Source organism: Pristis pectinata, chromosome 1 (assembly GCF_009764475.1).
Source record: "Pristis pectinata isolate sPriPec2 chromosome 1, sPriPec2.1.pri, whole genome shotgun sequence".
Lineage (NCBI taxonomy): Eukaryota > Metazoa > Chordata > Chondrichthyes > Rhinopristiformes > Pristidae > Pristis > Pristis pectinata.
In genome coordinates, this window is record NC_067405.1 from 50,274,817 (window position 1) to 50,297,707 (window position 22,891).

At 39.1% G+C, this 22,891-nt stretch overlaps 1 protein-coding gene across 1 annotated transcript; it reads right to left on the reverse strand.

Moving 5' to 3' along the window:
• Window positions 1–4,480: 4,480 nt before the first annotated feature.
• Window positions 4,481–8,609, reverse strand: neurod1 (neuronal differentiation 1). The gene is made up of 2 exons (XM_052016620.1): window positions 8,470–8,609; window positions 4,481–6,982 (listed from the first exon to the last, which is right to left on the reverse strand). Exon 2 carries the CDS (start codon window positions 6,970–6,972, stop codon window positions 5,902–5,904), a length of 1,071 nt encoding a protein of 356 aa, XP_051872580.1. The 5' UTR covers window positions 6,973–6,982; window positions 8,470–8,609; the 3' UTR covers window positions 4,481–5,901.
• Between the last annotated feature and the right edge of the window lie 14,282 nt (window positions 8,610–22,891).

The following is a 22,891-nucleotide window of genomic DNA, read 5'->3' on the forward strand; positions in this document are numbered from 1 at the left end:
TCTGGTCATTGGAGGACTCCAGATGCCATCTCACCAGCAGCCTGTAAAGTTAACCTCTCAACATGGATAGATTGGAGCTGGGTCAGATATTAGAATTCTATAAATCTTAAGTCCAACCTTAACCTATCCACTTCTGCCCAAATCACGTCCAATTACCGAATATTCTTTATCAAATAGAGAGATGTAGGCTTTAGATACAGTTCCACCAGTGCCAAATACATCCTTGGATTTATATCTTATATCCCTTCATATTCATGCCAACCTTCTGCTTGATTTTTTTTGATAGAGAACATTATGCTTAGTGTTAGTGAGCTGTTCATTAAAACCCCAAGATCTCTTTTCCTGCACCAGTTTTTCAAGCACATTCCCATTTACTGCATAGCTCCTCTGCCACATTTTATATGTCCTTCTATTTAATTTTACCTCCCATTGATCCACCCATATATCAAGATCCTTTCTGAATTTATATGAGCTGGTGATCACTGTCTGTACTACTGCTTTTCTGAAAAGAATACTTTTCTCTAAATTGTCTATGAGGCCCAAAATTTAAACTTGTAGCCCTCAACAGTAACTAGGAGGTTCTGATCAGACACCTATATGAGTACAATGACTGCCTGACAAGTATTTGGTTGGCAGGTGAAAATCATTTTAATGCATTCCTATCCATCCTATGAACCTGCATTACACCATAAGAAACATCAAGCCCTTTACAAACCTTTGTGCAAAGCTGGTCTGTAAAAAAATAAAAACTTTGGGCAAAGACCATCGGGCAAATAGCAAAGACTTCATTTGCATTCAAACTGCTGCTATTGTCACAGTCCCTGCTTATTAACATATAACTTTAACACTTATTTATCAATTTATTTATAAATAAATGAGGTTTACATCTAAAAGGGAAACACAAATGGTTTTCTTATGTTTCTTCTCTCATTTTTGATTCATTTTTTCAAAACCTTTATATATAAACAGTTTAATCAGGTTAATATTATTACTTATCTACTTTACTACTATAGCAACAGATTTAAAGATAGTACACAATTTAAATTTATTTTTTCCTCATCTAGTTTTGACTGTACAATGAAAATTTGTTATAGATGGTTGCACGATTTTGAAAGATGCAATTTCCAAAAAAATGACATTCGAGCCCTGCTATAACAATTTGAATGTAGGTGTTTGTTAAATCAGTGGTTCACCCTCTCTGGGTATAAAACTTATATGTTGTGTTTCTGATTGATGAGTATAGTTTGTATTTAAGTATTCAGCCTACACCAAAATGAAAGAAGTGCATGTTTTTAAAAAATCAAAATATCGTAGCTATAATATATGAGTTATAATAAAAATGACACCAAGTGAAGCATGCTCCATATATTTAAATTAGGAAGAGTCATGATATTTCATTGTAAACAAAAATTCTGAAAGAGCCTCTTGATCCTGTCCTAAGACCAAAATCCACCAAATATTGATGAATATAATTTAGCTTTTAAAATTACCTGGTGTTTAAATATTGAGCCACAAATATTTCTGTCTTTTCTTTTGATCATTTGTTGGATTTCACTCAGCAAACATTTGGTCTATATTCAGAATGTGTTCCATTTTCAGTGATTTAATTTGCTTTTGATTACATGTAAAATATATGATACACAACAGCGGTAAGTGTAGTCAATAGCAGCACAAATGCCAAAAGAATCAGATTGTTTGAAAAGGTTTGTTGTGGTTTGAAGATGCTTTCCAGATAGTCATTAAACATTTAAGCGAATAAATCTGCAGAATATGTTCCTGACTTTGGCACTGGTTCTGTGGTATTTCTCTGATCAGATGGAAGGACTGTGTGTTATGCATAGTGCATTCATGCATAAACAATATCATTTTCATAAATTAAAACCTCCCCTGCAGAAGCAACATCTGTGCCTGCCTGGGTTTGAATAAAAGATGGTGGCATGTGAGTTGCCCCTCAACTGACTGAAAGAATCCTTATGCTTTGAAATCTAGGCATAACCAAGGGTCATTTATCCACTAATGTGCTAGGGTTTCTTAAATTAGCCTTTTATAATATGCTAGACAGTTAAATTTTCCTTTTGTGGAAACTGATATAATGCAAATCTATTAAATTTTCTTTTGCTTTTCATCATTTCTATGTTTACTATAGTTTTTTTATGCTATGGATACACTATTTTGAATTGTTATTGCTCTAGCTACTCTTAAATCCTTTTTTTTGCTAATTACTTTTTAAACATAATAATTCAGTTTAGATCGCTTAAAAAGTATGCTAATTCTAATTGTAGCTAACTCCTGTCTTTGTTCTCTTATGCTTAGGTGTTCATGAGTCTGCCAATAGACACAAGGGAATAGAGATGGAACAGGTCCAACTGCAGCTGAATGAATTTGTGTTGCGACGGTGCATGTACTCAGCTAGCAATGAACTGTTTGTCTATGATGTGACAGTACTTGCATCAATTTGTAAATGGAAAACCTGATATTTTTCCCAGATATTTGACACTGACAATGGAGCTCATTCTGAAGAGGGAGAGTATTAATACTGACCTCCTTCTAAATATGGATTCTTGTATTCATTTAGGTTTTTCTAATAATTTGTCAATTTGTACCACTTAGTTATCAGAAGCTTCCGTAAGAAGGATCAAGAACTAAATAAAAAATTAAAAGAAAATGTGTTCATGCGTATTTAAGATGGACTTTGTACATTGAATACATTGCAGTGGTTGCAGCATCATACCCTTAAATACACCATAATAGACACAGATGCTTTTAATGAGAACAGAAAGACCGCTGAGGGGCAAGAAAGTGAGAATGCTGCCAAGTACATATTCTCCAGACACCTAATTCGGAGCCATTGCATATATGGCAAAGAAAAATGGCAAAATATTTTGGACTGGACAAGAGAGTTGTCCCTCACTGAATTATGCTTTCCAGAAAACCCCCAGATTGCATCTGTATGGAAGGTCAGCAACAAGACTGAAAATTCTGGTCTTGGGCAAAGTAAAAACATTTTGGAATTTGGACAAAAAAACTCCTGACAAAATTAAAGCAGCCGGAGCAGCTCAGAGCAGTCACTTAACTAATGTGTATATAGCAGTTTAAATATTCTTTTACCAAATCATCTTAATTATTTAGTAGAAATCATACATTACCTATTTAGCCCAAGATAATAATGAGATTCTTTTCAACTGTATCTATTTTACAGTCATCATTTTCCTTTTTTTAATCAACATATTCGATGTTGGGAATTGTAAAATATCTATTCAAAGGAATTAAACCCATACTTTCATACCTCGGTATCTCTGACTGGTTTGTAGAAATGGCATACTTAACTAGGTTCACAGTTTTTTCCTACACCTGCTCTGGGGATATGACATTCCTTGTTGTTGTAAAACAAATAGCTCATGGATAGCGATGTTAAGATTGCCACACTTTGATTTTGTATTTTTGTTTTTAAATAAACACCTGTGAACTTAAAGAAGCAAGTTATTAATATATCTTAATCTATCACTCAATGTTTTGAAATTTTATTAGGACATTTACTCCAACAAAAAGTAACATTTTCTGCATCTGCATATATTTAAATTTGTTTTAATCATTATAGGGTAGAAGGCCTTTACAACACAATGACTTGCTGTAAAATTTTCAATCCAAGATAGATCAAAGGTTCAAAACTTTTAAAACTTATGTTATTACCTTTTAAGAATGAATTATGCAAATGCTATTACTGAATTAAAAATCTCAATTTTATTTGAAAATTCCATCATATAATCTATTTATGTTGAGAAGAAAAATTGTTGAACAGAAATTATTGTTCTCTGATCTTCAGCATATTGAAAAGCGGACTAACGTTCAATCTTGGCTTCTTGCAAAATAAAGTCCAAGGCCATAATTACTTCTCTTCAATTCATGAGTTTAACTTGGCTGCAGTCTGAAAGTTTGGGTACTAAAAATACTTTGATATTTTCTTCAAATATTAAATGCCTTCAAAATTGCTTAGAAGAATTTGCATTGTATTAATTTTTAAATTGGTTTATACTGTTACTGTGCACACTGTGCATTATTTCATATATACATATGACTGCTTTTGTGTAAAATATCTTATCATACTGCAAGGATTTTCCAATAGGTATAAGTCACCTTAAGCTGTTATTTTCCAAAAGTTTGAGGAAATGAACTTTGTTCCTCCCAGTTGCAATTGTGGTGGAGAAAATTTGAGGAAAAGAAGTAATTGTTATACATTGGTAATGGTTCATGATTGTAAGGATATCTTTTATTTTGTGTTGAGGGGAAAAATTCACTCAAAGGAACAAGTAATGATTATTGATGCTGTTCTCAAAGAACAGAGGCATTGATTGTAAATCTGCAGGCAATATTATTCTTAAGGAAGTGTTCATAATTTCAAAGTTAAAAGGCCTAAAAAGTTAAAATGTGTTGTTACCTTAGGACCTGATCTGCAAAATGAAAGTAAAACAGACCATGGAAGTAAGTGTTTGTTGTAATCAGCTTTTATTCTACAAATAATAAATTTTGCACCTTTCATGAGCTATCAAAATAAAACAATAATCCCATAGGAATTACATACACTAAGGAAAATCACATTTAATGAAAATGCAACATTTGACAAAGATGAGATTACTATTTCAATAAAGGACTGGATGAATGTGATTTCAATTCCCAATGCGTTGTGGCATTACATCATAAAATACAGGATTACAAACAAAATTACAGTACCAATTTATTTCAGTTGAACCAGCATTACACTTTAAACAGCACTTCATCTGGACTGCATTGTACATGCAATATCTATTGTTCTAATTACTGAATAAATGTGAGATTTTTTAGCTACTGCACTAATTAACTAATATATAGCCCAACATTAATAAGCCTGATTATAGCTGTAGCTTTTAACTCTCATGATAAGACGCCGTGTTATGTGTTCATGTGTGTATATCTACGTGTGCATTATGTCAAGTCAATTAGTTGATACATGGAACAATTCTTTCGCTGGTTTTAGAGTCAAATTAGCCTCACTGTTCTGATAATGCTTGATGGAAATGATTTAAAGAAATGCAGTGCAAATGATTTGTGATAGTCAAGCAACCGTTTTAAGAAACTGAAATTGGTATTTGATAACATTATATACACATTTGTGCAACTGCCATATCATTTTGATATGATCTACGAAAGATATGTCTTTTTAATTTGTTTTCGATTTGCATCCTGTTAGTTTCGTAGGTAAGGTTCTAATACCAGTTAAAGATTGAAGCGGGAAAATAATTTGTCAGGATTGTGCAACCTTGCGTGATTTTATAGGTAGGAAGTGCTAAGGCAACAGAATATTATTCTAAGCACTTTTCTGCTGGTTAAAAATTAAATTATTTTTGTATAAATTATAGATAATCCTACTTTTGATATAAAACAGTGATGGAGCTGCATGGTTAAAATAGGAAATCGACCTTATAAAAATTTATTAAAAATTCTGTACAAAATCACAACAAAATAATTCAGCATGGGAAAGGTAACAGTAGTAAAATGTTGGTTGAAAAATATATTTTTAAATTGGCCCATTATTAGTTTAAAAATTGCATAGATTCCTAATTATTGCTTGTGATTTTGTCATGTGGATCGATAATTACCATTTTCTGAACAGGCGCTACATCGACTTCCTTATGTAGCCCACAAAGAGAAGCGCTAAGTAGAATATTGTTAAGAAGATGAACAGGAAGCCGTTCAATTCCCGTTTCTTCTAAAGGCAGTAACAATAATAAATACAAGTACTAATTTAAGCGTGAAACATTTGCACTCCGCAGCAAGTGATACCAGTGTGCTGCCGTGTGTAAACAAGCTATTCAAGAAGTACATTTAAATCGTTTCGTTTACAATACATTGTTGCTGGTTTCCATGTTAATCGTGGAAGATGGCATTAAGCTGGGCACTCATAACTCGCTCGTGCTGCGAGTGGGCGTCGTATGGCATAATGTTGTCTATGGGGATTTCACACCGAGGGGTCGTGGCAGAAAACATGGAGCTGTGTCCTTGGGGCCCGGCCAACGTTGCTGCGGGGTAGTGCATGGTGAAAGTATAGTTCTTGTCAAACTCTTGAGAAGGCTCGTGCTTAAAAGTGAAATTCCCATTGATGCTTAAAGGTGGACTTAACGGTCCGTCGAAGGACGGGCTAGTGCATTCAGTGAGAGTGCTTTCAAAAAAAGGTTCCAGTGCCCCTGCATAACTGTGCGGCTTGACGTGAAATATGTGGGAACTGTCCATAGTACCGTAGGGCGGACTCGGAAGACCAGGGGACTGGTACGTGTATGGGTGTACGGAGAAGGAAGCACTGGCCGTTTGCATATGCGGCATGTCCTGGTTCTGCTCTGGAAGGAAAGTTCGCGGGTTTAACTGAAGGCAGCCAGCGACTAGGTTAGTGGTGGGCTGGGATAAGCCTTTGCAAAGCGTCTGGACGAATGATACAAGGTCCGGGCTCTTTCCTGAACGCAGAATCTCCGACAAAGCCCAGATATAGTTCTTAGCCAGTCTCAGAGTCTCGATCTTGGAGAGCTTTTGGGTTTTCGAGTAACAGGGCACGACTTTCCGCAGACTGTCCAATGCTGCGTTCAGCCCGTGCATGCGGTTCCTCTCTCTGGCATTAGCTTTCATTCTCCTCATTTTAAACCTTTCCTGTCTGGCTTTAGTCATTTTCTTTTTCTTCGGCCCCCGCCGTTTAGGTTTTTGATCTTCATCCTCGTCCACTTCCTCCTCATCACCATCATCGTCTTCATCCTCCTCCTCCTCCTCGTCATCATCCTCCCCCATCTTATCAAGTTCTTCTCTCTCTTCCTTGAAGGAGAGACTCATGGCTTCGTGTTCATCCTCCTTTTTGTCGACTTCGTGCTCATCCTGGGAACTGAGGCAGTCGTCAGTCCAACTGGGATTGCTCTGGGTGTCTGGCATCATGTTTTCTGTGTACGACTTTGTCATCGTTAAAATCCTAAACAATTAAAAGCACACAAAAAGTACATTCTTCAGCAGAATGAACACCCGAGGTCATCAATCACATTATCCGCCAATGCTCAACTAAGTTACAAAGTTTCATCCTCCCAAAGTAAAATCACAGGCTCCTTTATTGTATGCACTACGACCCTACCAGGGAATTTGGCAGCATAAAGAGGATCAGAGCGGCGCAAATGTCAGGGCGCGCATATCAATGTGAAGCAACAAGGAATTTTACAAAACCCTGGATATTATATGTACTTTATTGATGACAAGTGAAACTTCAAATGCACTTAAAAACGAAATAGGATGTCTAAAAGGCATCGCCGGGTCGCTCCAACATCTGTCCTTGTCTCGCTGATAAATGACATGCCCCGCAGAATGTCAACAGGAAAATACGATGGAACTTAAAAATAAATCACAATTTCATAGGAACCGGATTAGGTTTGGAACCATGCAACATTTCTATCCATTTGTTACGAGAGAAAAAGTAATCCAATTCACAAGTAGCATTTCTGTTAAGAAGAAACCTGGATTCTATCTAGACACATACTTCTTTTCAACAAAATTGAATACAAGAGTGGAAGCATTGCATAGTTACGCGCACAGTGCACGGTATTGTCCTTATTTCGCGCACAGTGATGTTTATGATCCTATTTACTGTTACATAAACTGATGATTTTGTTGACGTGCATAAGAAGATTAGGAACAATAAAATGTGACTGGCAGATCTAATCCGGTCCTGTGTGTCTATCAGCGCAACTGTTATTTCAAAATCTCAAAAGCAGCAATTCACAGCTACTTCTAAAAAAAATGTTTTCAGTAGCAGCAAAATAAAATCGAAGGATTTCTTAAAAGCCACCACAGAATCCGTGCAGTAGGATTTTTAGGATGGGTTCGCGGCGCAAAAAAAAATCTCTGGAAACCCTAAGTGTGTACGCAAGCGCTGTAATCCATTGGGATCAGGTGCACAATCGGGTCTTTAATAAACATCCCCATCCGCTGGTTTTACTGCAGCAGCTCCAATGCCCAACTAAATGCTTGTTTAAAAATGCTACAGCTGGGCATCTTGGTTCGCGGCATCAGCTATATGTACTTATGCATTTCGATCTGTGCACTAGCGATGCAACAATTTCATTCATTGCTGCTAGCCCGCGCCCGCCGTCTCCTGATACTGTAACAGGTAGCATATGTTCCTATCTTTCACGCCACTCTTCTCCACGTTGCACCCAAATTAATAATGTATACAGAGACAAGGTTTGCGCAAATTGTTGCAGCATTCCCTGTCAGTCCTCACCGGCCACAGAAAAACAAACCAAAGAGGAGCCACACATTTAATTCGTAATTTCGTAAACTAGATCAAGCAAATAGAAAGCAAAAATAGAGGATGACATTATCTTTTTTGCTATTGGGATAAAATTAAACATTTTAAACATCATAAATAATTTACCATCTACTGTTAAGATATTTAAAAAAAGAGAATACCTTGCGAATTATAATGTCTAGAGTAGACTCATAGCCTGCGCTGTGCAATTGCAGGTCGAGCTTCTTTGCGGACTACCGCTGGCAGCAGCCCGCGCCGTTTTATAGGGGGAAGGTGCTAAAAATGCGCCTCTGCCCCATTGCCCGTCGCCAAGGTGGCACGCGTGCGCACTCGGGGCGCGGCGACGAGGCGGACGCCTCCGCCCTCGCGCCATATGGCGCGCGGGACGTCACGCGAACGGGGCCCGCGTCACGTGGCCGGCGATTTGTATTCCGCCGGCGCGTGCGGCTCCCCATTGCCTTTTGTGGCCATCTGTCGCCCGCGAGAAGCTCTGTGGACCTGCTCACCCGCAGGAAACGGGCAGCCGCTCGCACCCATCGCAACCTCTTCCCCACCCCCCCCCCCCCACTCCCAAAATATAAATAGACATGAATGGAGACGGGCCACAAACGGCTTTTCAACCCGCATATTGCGCCGTCTTGAATATTGCATTCTTTTTTGTTAGGTTGCTGCCCGCAAATTTTTTTTTTGTTGAATGCAAATTATATCTAAAGCAAAGCAGCCGATCCACTCAAAGATCAATCAGTTTGCAAATTAAAATAGTTTGGAATTAAGTGGTAAACTCGGTAACAAGGGTTTTCGCTGCACGTTTTATTGTTGACCCAAGCTCTCAAAAATGCGTTGACCCATCGTCTGAAGGGCAGGTCATTCCCTGCAAAAAAAGTGTTTGCATTTATATATTTTTATATATTTATACTCGAAGTTCTTAAAAAAACAGAGCAGTGGTAAACTTTTATTCGAACGAGCGAGTTGATTTGAGAAAAGGATAAATGAAGCGATCGGAGAGACATTGATGCAAGAAAGTTTTTGGCTTTCGCCCTAATGAGCCGCTTTCTTCCCGGCACGCGAGCCGCACGCACGCAAACAAAAGCCCTTTCACGGCTGGGCAAACAAATCCAACGTCCAAATATGCTCACTTCTGTTGAGATTTTAAATAATAATGCAAAGGTCGCCAAACTGACCGTTAGAGGGGGGAAATGTGAAAAGGCATCCATGCGATTGGAACAAAATACAATTGATTTCCTCCCCCATTATTATTCTAAGTACCAACTGTACCCTGCCATAAGCATCACCCCCACCCCCCCCCCCCCCCAAAAAAAGCGGTTGCGCTTGTTTCCTAATTGGAAATAAATGATTTCCAAGAATTGGCCCAAACACACTATTTGTCCGAACAATTCGAAACTTACTTGGATTTATGCGGTGCGTGTTTTGACTTTGTTAAATGATCAAATGGCAAAGTGTTGTGCCAAAGTGTATTTCGTAGATGTTTTCTATTGTCTCTCATAATTATGTCGGTTTGCAACTGGGCGGGAGTTCATAATTCGCTAACAGACTTGCCTGGATTTTTATAACATGATCGCTGCTAATGGGCACAAACCGTGTTTTTTTTCCTTTAATGTTTGCATGCATATAAATGAATAAAAATGAGAAAAGCAGAATTTTTATCAACTTTTCACCTTCTGTGCCCCATCGCCTGCTTCACTTGGAACAGATAGGAATCATATTAAAGATCCAATCCAGTTGTCCACCGTGCAAAATTCATCCGATTTAAATCTCTTGGGTGCACGGCATTATCTTAATTAAGATAATTGATTCATATTGCACCTGCGAGAACGAAAAAATAGAATTTATCAAAAAATGCTGTAAGCTATCGTGTACCAGAAAAATTGGCCCCAATTAGTAGTATTATCTCAGTAATTTAAGCCATTACTTTACTGCGTTAATGTTCATCGCAGGTTGTTCCTGTTTGTTTGGAAAGGTGCGCTAATTATATTTTCAAATCAAGTGTTATATTTTAATCTTATTTTTTACTTGTATAAGTTAATTCCCGAATATTCTGAGAAGATAGATAGAATATAGACTGCAATATATATATTGTTCCATTTTTATAGTATTTCAACCATTGAACGATCAAAGTAAACGAAATTACAAGTGCACACATTTTTTAATCGGACGGAAAGAGAATCGCGTTCTGTGGTTTGTGTTGGAGTTCATTTTCCCTGTTTTAATATTAGCGGTGTATCCCGTTTTACTAACTCCATTAGAAGTGTTATTTCCGATCAATACGGCACAGAGGCAAGAAGTTCTAGGCGAAAAGCAGCAGTTCTATGCTGCTGGGTTTTAGATAACCTGGTACCCGCTAAGTGTTTTCACCGGATAAAGCGCATCGTAAGCAGTACTAATCCCTGCCATGTCACATTGATATCAGGAAGGATGTTCTATTCTGACAACAGAACCGACAACATTTCTTCCTATCTTGCCATTTCTTTGGTTTTAATCTTCCAAAGGTTTGGTTCTATCTGCACACACTCACGGAGGTATACAGAAACAGGCAGTTGAACACACGCATACAACAACTCCTCCACCGCCAACACGCACATAAATGAACGCACACAAACACCACACACACGTTCACAAGCACACAGAGACACGCATCTGCACATACACACACGAGGACATACAAACATACGGTCACACAAGCACAGATAGACGGAAAATACACTCATATAAACAGACAGGAACATTAGCAGAGAAGCACACGCACGCTCACGGGCACAAATAGGCAGAACCCCATAAATAGGCGAGTGTGAACTGCAGCACCATAAACAGCTCCTGTTGTCCAGAAACAGGAGGCGATCAGCACGTGACAAGTTCCCTGTAACTTTAGAAGTTGGCGATATTTAATCCTAGCACCTGCAGCAGATTTACCACCCGATCGCGACTTAATATGAACGCGTTTTGTACTAGAGAAATTTACCTTCAATTGGAAAATGTAATTAATAGTTGGAGAGAAATACACTCATGCAGCAACAAAATGGACACTCCAAAGAAGTGCAGGATGACGCATCTGCTAGCCCGACATTTAGGATTAGATTTTGTAGAGAACGGAGCAGAGGGATTTAGACAGCGATCTGGTTCAGTAATCTTCATGTAAAGATAGAGAACCTGCATTTCAGATTTGTTGTTATTTTCTTTTCAATAATGTTTAAAATATGTCATTGTGCCTTAAATATCCATGTAATATTTTAGTGTTTTATGTAGTTAAAAGACCAGAAATGAAATACAATATTAACATCGTCGTCCAACGTCTCTTTCTGGTTGAGTGAGCGTTTAAATGAAACGGATGAATCTAAGCCATTTTACTGCACCCTTCTCTACTAATTGCTTATGCAAAAATGCAGATTTGTATTAATTAATTACTCTGGTGATTACTTCTTTGGTATTTTTCTGCAATAAATCAAGCTGGAATAGAGAGGCAGACATGAGAATTTTTGGCACATCATTCAATGAAAACGCAACTGAGGTGGCTCTGAGCAGCAGCGACGTTTCACTGAAAGCCCAGGATGAGCGTACTTTTCACTGCAGGTGTAGACACCTGCTGCAGACACCTGCCACTGTGCAACTTTCTTCCTTTGCAGGGCGGAAAAGATCCATATTTCTGGCTGGGGCTATTGTGAAAAATGAACCCTCTGGAGTCCAAAATGACAGGAACCAGCAAAGAAAAGGCTACGTGTAATTTAAGCCAGATCTGTGTGGCCGTGCACATTTAAATCGATGTCTAATTATTATCGGGTGCTCAAAGTGATTGTTGTAAGAGTGCTTTCTTTTTGTCATTTTCTATCAATTTCAAAAGAACGTTTTTTTATTTTAAAAAAAGCAATTAACAGAGTTACCGCAACGCGTGGAGATACGTGTCCCTAAATGTGAAACATTGATAAATTTCTCAAAACTATTAAAATTACAAGCAGCGATATTGTTGCTTTCTAAATGAGGAAAACGCACGTTTAATTTATGTAAGTGTATTCTTCCTCCACAATTTACGGAGGTTATTAAATGTACATTGCTTGCAGCAGTGAAATGCCTCTTTCGGCATTCCTTTCTGAAACCACAAAACAAAAGTCCTGGATCAAAACTAAAAAGAAAACCCGCCTCTTACAAAGATTTCATCTGAGGGTTAATTTCAGCTGTGAAGTCCTGTCCTGGGCTGATCATTGCAGTTGTGTCAACCCGAGACAAGGCTAGAACTAGGCATGGTTACTGCTTAGCTTGAACTTTAACTATATGCAAACATAGCTACGACTATCTCCCAAGTATTACAAACTTAATTGATCGGAGACCGGGGAATTCCTTTTCTGAGACCGTTTACGTTAAGGCCAAGTCATATTATAAGGTGGTTATGGTTTCATCACGGTCTTTAATTTCCTTTTTGTCCGCATTGCCTACGGTAGTAAATCTGGCGAGCTCATTTCACTCGCCAAAACTCAAAACGACCCGTGAAGATCTGGAACTAACACCGTGGAATGAAACCATCTGAACATTTGAAGCAAGTGATCTCACATCGCTTTGGTTTGACAGGACAAAAAGGGCGAATTCTGTTCTGCGTCAAACCCGGTTTGAGATGTGCGCTAAAGTTTAATTTCTATGACTTGAGAGTTGAGTTCTCTCCCTTCACAAGACATTGACATTTCTCAATGTTGAGGGATATCCGGACATGTTAAGAGGTCATTCCAAAACCCGCTCTGTGAAGCTGGAAGCCGAAATTTAGCAAATACTTTTTCACTTAGGCGGCCGCTGTTTAAGTGGACTCGGACAGAACAGGTCATGAACATCTACCGCCAAAGCTGATATTGCAGCACTGCGTTTAATAGCAAACTGCTGATCAGCCTCGTCCTTTTAATGGTTTTTCCATCAAGTGATTTGTCATTGAAAGCTGTTTTCGAGACTAATAATAATCCGTGAGAGGGTAATAAAGGCATCCATAAAACAGCTTCTTCGCCAGCGGATTAACTCGGCATTATTGTGGCTGCATTTTCCGTGACAAAAAGGTTTACCTAAGTAACCAATGCATTGCATTTCGACCAAGCAAGTACCGACAACACCACTGTAATTGCTTATGAACATATGGCATGCTGCACTGACACAGCACACATAGTTTACTTTCGTCCTTTCAATAAATTGACTTCGATTCGGACAAAGTCTATTACATTCGTTACGGAAGATACATCACTAAAGTTGTTACATTTTCCAAATTCAAACGTACTCTAATATTCGACGCAGGAAAAATAAATCAAAAATACGGCAAATATCTTGTTACACGAGTTAATTGAGGAATGGCAATTGAAAGGGTGAAGGACGACCGCAATTGCATTGCGTCATCTAGTGGCTTCCTCAGTCCGCTGCTTAAAGCCATTGAGTGAGCTACACGCCATCCAGTGGTGAGCTTCTGGAGAGTGGCTCTCTTAGTCGAAGGCCTGTGCATTTGTCAGCTATCGTTGAACACGTTGATCATTGAAACAACGCTTTACATCTTGACCAACTACTGCTTTCCCTCTCCTGACCCGATTTCCTCCATTAACAGGTCAATATTATTTATCTGATGCCTATTTTTAAATTCTTGATTCAGCACAACAAGAACAGATTACTTGGTCATTATTACAATCCCTTTTATGGGACTTTGCTGTGCGCAAATTGATACTCTTGTTTCCCGTGTGACATCGATGCCCAAACCGCTTTAGAGGGGTACAGGCTGTGAAAAACCCGTCTTTCTTTTTGCTTAAAATGTATGAAAATCTCGCATCTAAAGGCCCTCTATTGCCAGTGAATTATTACGATAGTATAACTGCGTAACCTCACACTTACTAAGACAAGGATTTGTCAATCATTTTCTTTACCACAGACTGCGAGTGCCTCCCGATGTTACAGATTTGAGAAAATGCGAGGGTAGGGACTATATTTTGACATTGATTTTCTAAGACATTCATTAATATGTGAACACTGAGAGGGAAGAATATTATTCTAAAACTCTTGTGCAAGCATGCTAAAATAATCCCATTCAGAATTGGGGCAACAAAGTGCAAAGCAATGGTTGATAACATACATAATCAAGAGTAGCAGCTGCAGTAGCAGCAGCTAACGGACAAAATCCTGGATGCCAAGTTTAGCCCTGTGATAGGATTAGAACATGGATCAATGTGCATCCATTTAATTCTGTGCTTGTTTTGTGTGTATGTGTTGTGTAAGTGGTTGGAACTAGGGAGCACAACAATGAAACTGCCTGTAATTGTAAATTAAACAGTGAAACTGACTCTAATATTGCTGAAAGATCAAAAAAGTCCACAGCATTTCTGATTTCAAGTAAAAATCTCAAAGTCTTTTTGTAGTACAGTGAATGTTTCAGTAAATGATGGCACCTTTTGTATTTAAACTTCTGTATCTGAGAGATACTGTCTATGACAAGCAACACAGTGATAAAGAGCATATTGTTCAGGCATTTGTGATCCATAAGCCTTTGAAAATGATGTGCCATGTGGATCTTTTGTACTAATGCAGGGCAGTGAAATGTAGTTTCTTTAGTTCAGCTTTTCCAGGTATAAATGGAAATAATGCACCTTAAATGTTTACAACTCTTGTGAAGCTGTTCTGGTTGCTGTATCACATAGACAGCTAAGATTTTGCAATGCTGTGGAAACAAACCAGTCAATAAAATAATCTTGAACTTCATTGTAAAACTTGCTGGGAGATGATGCTAGTTTCACATTGAGCGGCCATGATGTCTTCACATAAACATCATCAAGTTCAGGATTCCTATATTAGTGGTTTGCTGGCTGTTGTTTGCCGACCGTGTTCCAATATTGGACCCTGTATGGAATCCAGAAATGGAACACAAGATTGGTACAGTTCCTGCACACTTACTTGGGGGAATCTGCACACTGAACCTACCTCAGGTTAGATAAAGAGCAACAAGTCAATTCATTTCAGTAGAGAGGTGTGGTTATGAGAAACAATGATAGATATGAGATTAAGTCAATTCAAATAATTGAATTGACTTAAATGTTTTTAATTGGTAAAATTGTTTTAATATTCTTTTTAATATTTAATAACGTTTCAATTTTAATTTACTTTAATTGTCTCATTGGTTTCTAGTGGTTTATGAATGTCCGGTAGATTCTGAAACATTCAAAGTCCTTGACAAGTTTCACTGCCAGTGACTATGAGGGCATGGCTCATCTGACTGACAAAGTTTTTCTTCAGCTGTTTCACGGACTTGGCTCATTCTGACCCATGTGTTGGTTATTTATCATGCAAGGCTCCTCATCCATGCACGACAACATCATTTAGGATTGGGATGGAATTTAGCAGCAATTCAACATTGGGAGATTCGAGAACAGTGTAAGTCATAAACACAACCTGAACACAATAAACAACACATGCTGTCTTACATCATTCCAGACTGCAGTTATACTGGTGATTGCATTACTACTGAGGTGAATAACAAAGGAACGCGCCAGTCTGTTTGAATGCTTCCCCAGGTGATTAATCTTTCATGCTTGAAAACACAGATGGAAGTGCCTGCATTTTCATGAAAGAATTAGTTTATACATTTTTCAGGAGATCTAATGAAGCACCAGGGGATTTCAAAAATGTTGCTTCAGAATGGCTGGTGTTGTAATGCACCTGATGTGAAATCAAGTTGCAGAACTCTATACAGAGGGGTGGTTTTGATCAAATAACTTTTTTGTGCATTAGGAGTTGAGTTGGGACTTTATATCTGATGGCAATGGATTTTGTATGCTTAATTTCCATAAATCAATTGATAAGAAGATCTTATGGAACTATAGGTTCGCTGTAAAGGTGAACAGATAAATAATTGAAATCATGGAAGTAAATGTTATCTTTAATGATTTTCTTTGTCGATTTCCACATGAAAAGGCTTAAATGGAACTTATTACAGACATAAGAAATTTAAGCAGGACTATTAGTGCAGAATTATGAGGGCAGGCACAGTAGTGCAGTGGTTAACGTAACGCTTTTACAGCACCAGCGACCCGGGTTTGATTCCGGCCACTGTCTGTAAGGAGTTTGTACGTTCTCCCTTTGTCTGCGTGGATTTCTTCCAGGTGCTCCAGTTTCCTCCCACATTCCAAAAATGTAGAGGTTAGGAAGTTGTGGGCATGCCATGTTGGCGCTGGAAGCGTGGCGACACTTGCAGGCTGCCCCCAGAACACTCTATGCAAAAAGATGTATTTCACTGTGTGTTTCGATGTACATGTGACTAATAAAGATATCTTAAAACAATAGGTTAAAGGCCGATTTGGGCAAAATGTAGAAAGCAGGCCTTTATTCTTGAAATACTTGGCACAAAGTGGAATTTCCATTTGACGACTTCTGTAGCTACTGACGACTGTAAAGAACTGAACTTTGCTGAGCAAGGGAATTCAGTGAGGTAGGGGAATGGTACTGCTTGGTATTTAAAAAAACAATGTTCAATTAATTAGAAAATAATTATTTAATCACCAATTTAAATTTATAACTTAAGCTGGAACACTAAGGTAAAAGAAAGATAAGGGAGATTCATTCGGGGGGTGATTAATTGACAACTACATCCAAAATGGAATAGCAAAGAAATATAATAGATCGTAGATAGGCAAGGGAGACCTATCATTTGTAATTTCTGCACCATGTGGAAATTTCAAGGCAAGTCAAGTCGAGTTTATTGTCATATGCACAAGTACATGTGTGCACAGGTGCAATGAAAAGCTTGCAGCAGCATCACAGGCACATAGCATCATATAAGCAGCATTCACAAGAAAAACATAAATTAAGTATAAATTATACACAATTTTTACAAGAAAGAACACACTTAGAACAAAAAAAGTCCATTTTAGTGCAAAGTGACACTTCATATCTTGCAGTGTATCATATGTGTGGGAAGTGCCTCTAACTGATGGAGATCAAGCAGAAGATTTCCAAGCTTATGTGGTGGATGGATTCATTGTGGTGCTTGGATTCATTATCCAATCTAGAAGGTGAACAAGCTTAGGACTGAGGACAGAAAAAGGCAGGAAGAACAGGAATCTTCCACATATGTTCCACTCTCAAACCAGCACTCAAAATTAGAGACTATAGAGCTGATGACACCCTGAATGAGTGCAGTCTAGAGCATGGTACTATTGGGCAAAGGGCTACACAGTGAAGAACAGCAAAGCATAGATATTCATTATTTTTTGGGGATCCTTTTATCAGGAGTGGACAGACATTCTTGCAACCTTAATATCAAGTCATAGAATCATACACCTCAGAAAAAGGACCTTCAGCCCACCGAGTCTGCACTCATCAACAAGCACCCATTTATACCAATCCTACACTAATCTCATTTTTATTCTCTCTACATTGCCATCAAATCCCCCCAGGTTCTTCCACTTACCTACTAGGGGCAATTTATAATGGCTAACAACCTACCAACCTGCAATTCCTTGGGATGTGGGAGGAAACCGGAGCTCCTGGCTTTACTAGCTGTGCTTCTCTGCCACCTTAATACAGGTTCAGCATTGTGTGTGCCAGGGTCAGATTTCAAGGTGAAGAACATTTTTTTGGGGGGACGGAGTGAGGTAGAAGATGTGTACCAGCAGTACAGAGAGTATTCAGTTCTATGCAGTCAACAGATTGCATTCAGTTCTTGTCACCCCATTATAGGAAGGATGTTGAGGCTTTGTAGAGGGTGCAGAAGAGGTTTATCAAGATGCTGCCTGGATTAGAGGGTATGTGCTATGAGGATAGGTTGGACAAACTTGGTTTGTTTTCTCTGGAGTGATGGAGGCTGAGGGGAGATCTGATAGAGGTTTATAAGATTATGAGAGGCATGGATAGAGTAGACAGCCAGTATCTTTTCCCCATGGTTGAAATGTCTAATACTAGAGGGAATGCATTTAAGGTGATGGGGGTAAGTTCAAAAGAGATGTGTGGGGAAAGTTTTTTTACACAGAGAGTGGTGGGTGCCTGGAATGCACTGCCTGGGGTGATGGTGGAGGCAAATACGATAGAGATGTTCAAGAAGCTCTTAGATAGGCACATGAATGTGAGGGAAATGGTAGGATATGGACATTGGGTTGGCAGAAGGGATTAGTTTCGTTGGGCATTTTATTACTAACGTAATTGTTTCAGCACAACATTGTGGGCCAAAGGGCCTGTTCCTCTGCTCTACTGTTCTATGTTCTAAACTGTTTGGCTGCATCCTAGTGCCCTAAGAGAAGTGGATGCATTGAATGTAATCTATCAAATTCCCTCTGCTCTGGAAAGATACCATTGAATTTGAAAACGGCAAATAAAGTACACATTATCAAGGAGAGAGAGAGAGAGAGAGAGAGAAAGCAAGAACCCATAGGCCACTTAGCCTATCAACTGTCATTGGGAAATTACTAAAATCCACAACGAAGTAAATAATAGTAGGACATTTAGAAAGTCAAAATATATGGTTTTATGAAAGGGAAATCAAGTTTGATGAATTTATTGGAATTCTTTGAGGATGTAACAATCAGGGTGGATAAGAGCAAGCCAGTAGATGTAGTGTAGTTGGATCTCCAAAAGGCATTTAATCAGTTATCATATAAAAGGTCACTACAAAAGGTAAGAGTTCATGGCATTTAGGATAATATATTAGTGTGGATAGAGGTTTGGCAATGCGAGAATGAATGAGGTTTGGCAAAGTGAAGGCTCCCTGTTGGGATAATGGTTTGTTTTCAGATTAGTGAACTGTAATTAGTGGGATGCCACAGATATCAGTGCTGGGGCCCCAACCATTTATAATTCATATTAATAACTTAGATGGAGGGACTGAATGCATTCTGGTTGAATTTGCTAATGATACAAAGATAAGTGAGAGAAGTTGTGAAGAAAACTTGAAGATTCTCAAAGGCATATAGATAGATTAAGTTAATGGGAAAAAGGTTGGCAGATAGAGTATCATGTTGGGTAACACAAGGTTATCCACATTGATAGAAAGAAGAGAAAGACAGAGTATTGTTCACATTGAGAGAGATGACAGAATGTTGTTGTACAGAGGGCTCTATATGCCAGTACATGAAACAAAGAAAGCATGCAGGAACAGCAACTAATAAGGATGGTAAATGGAAAGTTGGCCTTTATTGTAAGGCAGATAGGGTATAAAGTAATTTGGGAAATCTTGCTATAATGGCACAGGGTGTTGGTAAGACCACGACCAGAGGACTGTGTACATTTGTTCTTTTTTTAAGGAGGAATATATCTGCAGTAGAAGCAGTTCAGAGAAGATGCATTAGGTTGATTCATGGGATAAAGGGAGGGTATTATGAGGAAAGGTTGAGCAGAATGGTTCTGTACTCAGTGGGAATAAGAAGAATGATAAGGGCATAGATAAGATGGATTGTCACAGTCTATTTCCCAGGGAAAGGGAGTCTAAAGCTAGAAGGCATATGTTTAAGGTGAGAGGGGAAAGATTTAAAGGCAACCTGAGGGGCAAGTTTTTCACACAGAGGGAGGTGTAATGAACTGCCAGAGGAAGTGGTAGAGGTGGGAACAGTTACAATATTTAAAAGACATTTGGACAGGTACATGGATAGGAACGGTTTAGAAATGGGCCAAACAATGGCAAATGGGACCAGCTCAGGAAAACACCTTGATCAAGTTGGCTGAAGGGCCTGCTTCTGTGCTGTGTAACTCTATCACTCTGTGACTCTAATGAGACAGGATCTTATTGAAACATAAAATTCTGAGGGAGCTTGACAAGGTAGATGCTGAGAAGATGTTTTCTCTTTTGCGAGTCACCCACTTAAGTCCGAGGTGAGGAAGAACTTTTTTTCAGAGGGTCATGAATAATTATAATTCCCTACACCCAAAGAGAGGTGGAGGCTGAGTGATTGAATATATTCAAGGCAAAGGTTGATTTTTGTATGAATTGAGGTGGGGGCAGGGAGAGGGGTCAAGGATTACGGTGACAAGTCAGGAAAACAGAGTTGAGGCAAGGTTAGATCTGTCAGAATCTTATTGAACATCAGAGCAGGAGGATAAGGCCTCCTCCTGCTCCTCTTACTTGTGCTGGGGGACCAAAGCCAGATTCGTTTGGGTAACAAAAGGAATACAGAAGATAATGAAAGCAAAAAGGAAGGTGTATGATTAAAATTAGGGAATAACTGCAGTGAAAATCAGGGTGAATATATTGTTAAGCAGTGCAGTGGAGAGGGAAAGAAGATGATCAAAGGAAGAGTGCGTAAAACTAATATAAACAGGAATCGAAAAGTTTCCTATTGGCGTCCAAGTAGAAATGCTTAGTAAGGTGAATGTTGGGGTCAAGTAGGAATGAAGAAGGTGATTTAAGCAGAGATGGCCAGACTACTAAATGAGCAGTTTATATCAGTCTTTAACATGGAAGAGGGAGGCTAAAGAAATTTGGCATGTCCCCTTTGACACTCACCAATTTTTATCGATGCACCATAGAAAACATCCTATCTAGATGCATCACGGCTTGGTATGGCAACTGCTCTGCCCAGGACTGCAAGAAACTGCAGAGAGTTGTGGACACAGACCAGCACATCATGGAAACAGCCTCCCCTCCATGGACTCTGTCTATAACTCTCACTGCCTTGGTGAAGTAGCTAGCATAATCAAAGACCCCACCCACCCGGGTCATTCTCTCTTGTCCCCTCTCCCATTAGGCAGAAGATACAGGAGCCTGAGAGCACATACCACCAAGCTCAAGGACAGCTTCTATCCCACTCTGATAAGACCTGAACGGTTCCCTTATACGATAAGATGGACTCTTGACCTCACAATCTACCTTGTTATAACCTTGCACCTTATTGTCTACCTGCAATGCACCTCCCTGTAGCTGTGACACTTTACTCTGTACCCTGTTATTGTTTTTACCTGTACTACCTCAATGCATTCTGTACTAACTCAATGTATCTGCACTGTGTAATGAATTGATCTGTACGAACGGTATGCAAGACAAGTTTTTCACTGTACCTTGGTACAAGTGACAATAATAAACCAATACCAATACCAATACATTCCAAGATCTTAGTAGAAGGGGATTTAATAGAAATAATGGGTGGGATGAAAGTTGATCATGAACTGGAAGCAGAAAGGGTGGCTATGCATGGCTAGGCATGACACCAAGTCTAGATGCAGTACATCCAAGGCTGCTGAGGGAGGTGGTGGAGAAAGTTGAAGAAGAACTTGCCATAATCTTCCAATGTTTTAGATACAGGGGTGGTTCTCAAGGACTGGAAAACTGAAAATGTAACAAACTTGTTCAAAAAGGAATATTAAGGACATGCCAGCCAACTACGGACCAGTCAGTTTAACCTTGATTATGGGGAAACCTTGAGAAACAATAATCAGGAAAAACATTAATGGGCATGTGGAGAAGCTTGAATTGATAAAGGAGAACTGGCATGGATTTGTTAGAGGTCAATTATGTTTAACAAACTTGTTTGAGTTTTGTATTGATGTTACAGAGAAGGTTGATAAAGGGAGTGTAGTAGATGTTATTGAAATGAATTTTCAGAAGTTGGAAAGGTCCCATGCAGAAGGCTGGTTAGCAAAATTGTGGGGCATGAAATTAAAGTGACAGGAACCTGGCATAAAGATTGAAAAAAGGGTGTAAATAGTTATTTTTTAGAATGGGGCATGGCAGACAATAGTGTTCCACAAATCTTAATGCTGGGACCACTGCTTTTTTTTGGGCATGTACTTGAAAGACTTAGGATTTGACAGGGATGTGCAGGGTGAAAGTTCCAAATTTGCAGATGACACAAAGTTTGGAAGTGTGTTGAACAGTGAGGTGGATAGTAATGGACTATAAGAAAGGAGTGATACACATGCAGCAAGAGATGGCCAGTTAAAGATCAAGATGGGTATGCTTTCTGCTGGAGGGGCAAACCAGAAATAGCATGCTGTCTTCATGGAATGAGCTTTGCCATCAAGAATGAGCTAGCCTTGCATCTCAGCCACTCACCTTGTGGAATTACTGAATGCCTTATGATCCTACAGCTCACTCTGGCTTGCAACCAACAGGCTACCATCATCAGTGTATACCCCCCAACCATGGATACTTGAGACTAGGCCAAGAAGGACTTCAACTGCAACTTTGAAAAAATCCTATTCTGCATCCCAAAAGGAGATAAACTGATTCTCCTGAGCAATCTCAATGCAAGGGTGACAAAGGTGGCAAGGCATGATAGGCAAGAAAAGAGTGGGGAAGACTATCTCCAACAGGGTCTTTCTCTTAACAAAATAATTGGAGTAGAGCCTCATCGTAATAAACACCTTGTTTCAACAGAGGGACAAGTACAAGGTGTTATGGCAAGCGTTGACGTCTATCAGAATATATAATTGCCCAAGCTAGGGATTGTAAAGATGTTCATATCACTTTTGCTGTGACAGGTACCAATGACTGCTGGATTGACCACTGCCAAATGTGCCCTATTGTCTCCATCAACATGGCCCCAAAGCATCATTGTCAACAGAATGGTTGATGCAAGAAGATCTATGTCAGACCTCTCAAGGACACCACAAAGCTGGCTCTTCTCAGACAGCATCACGAAGACA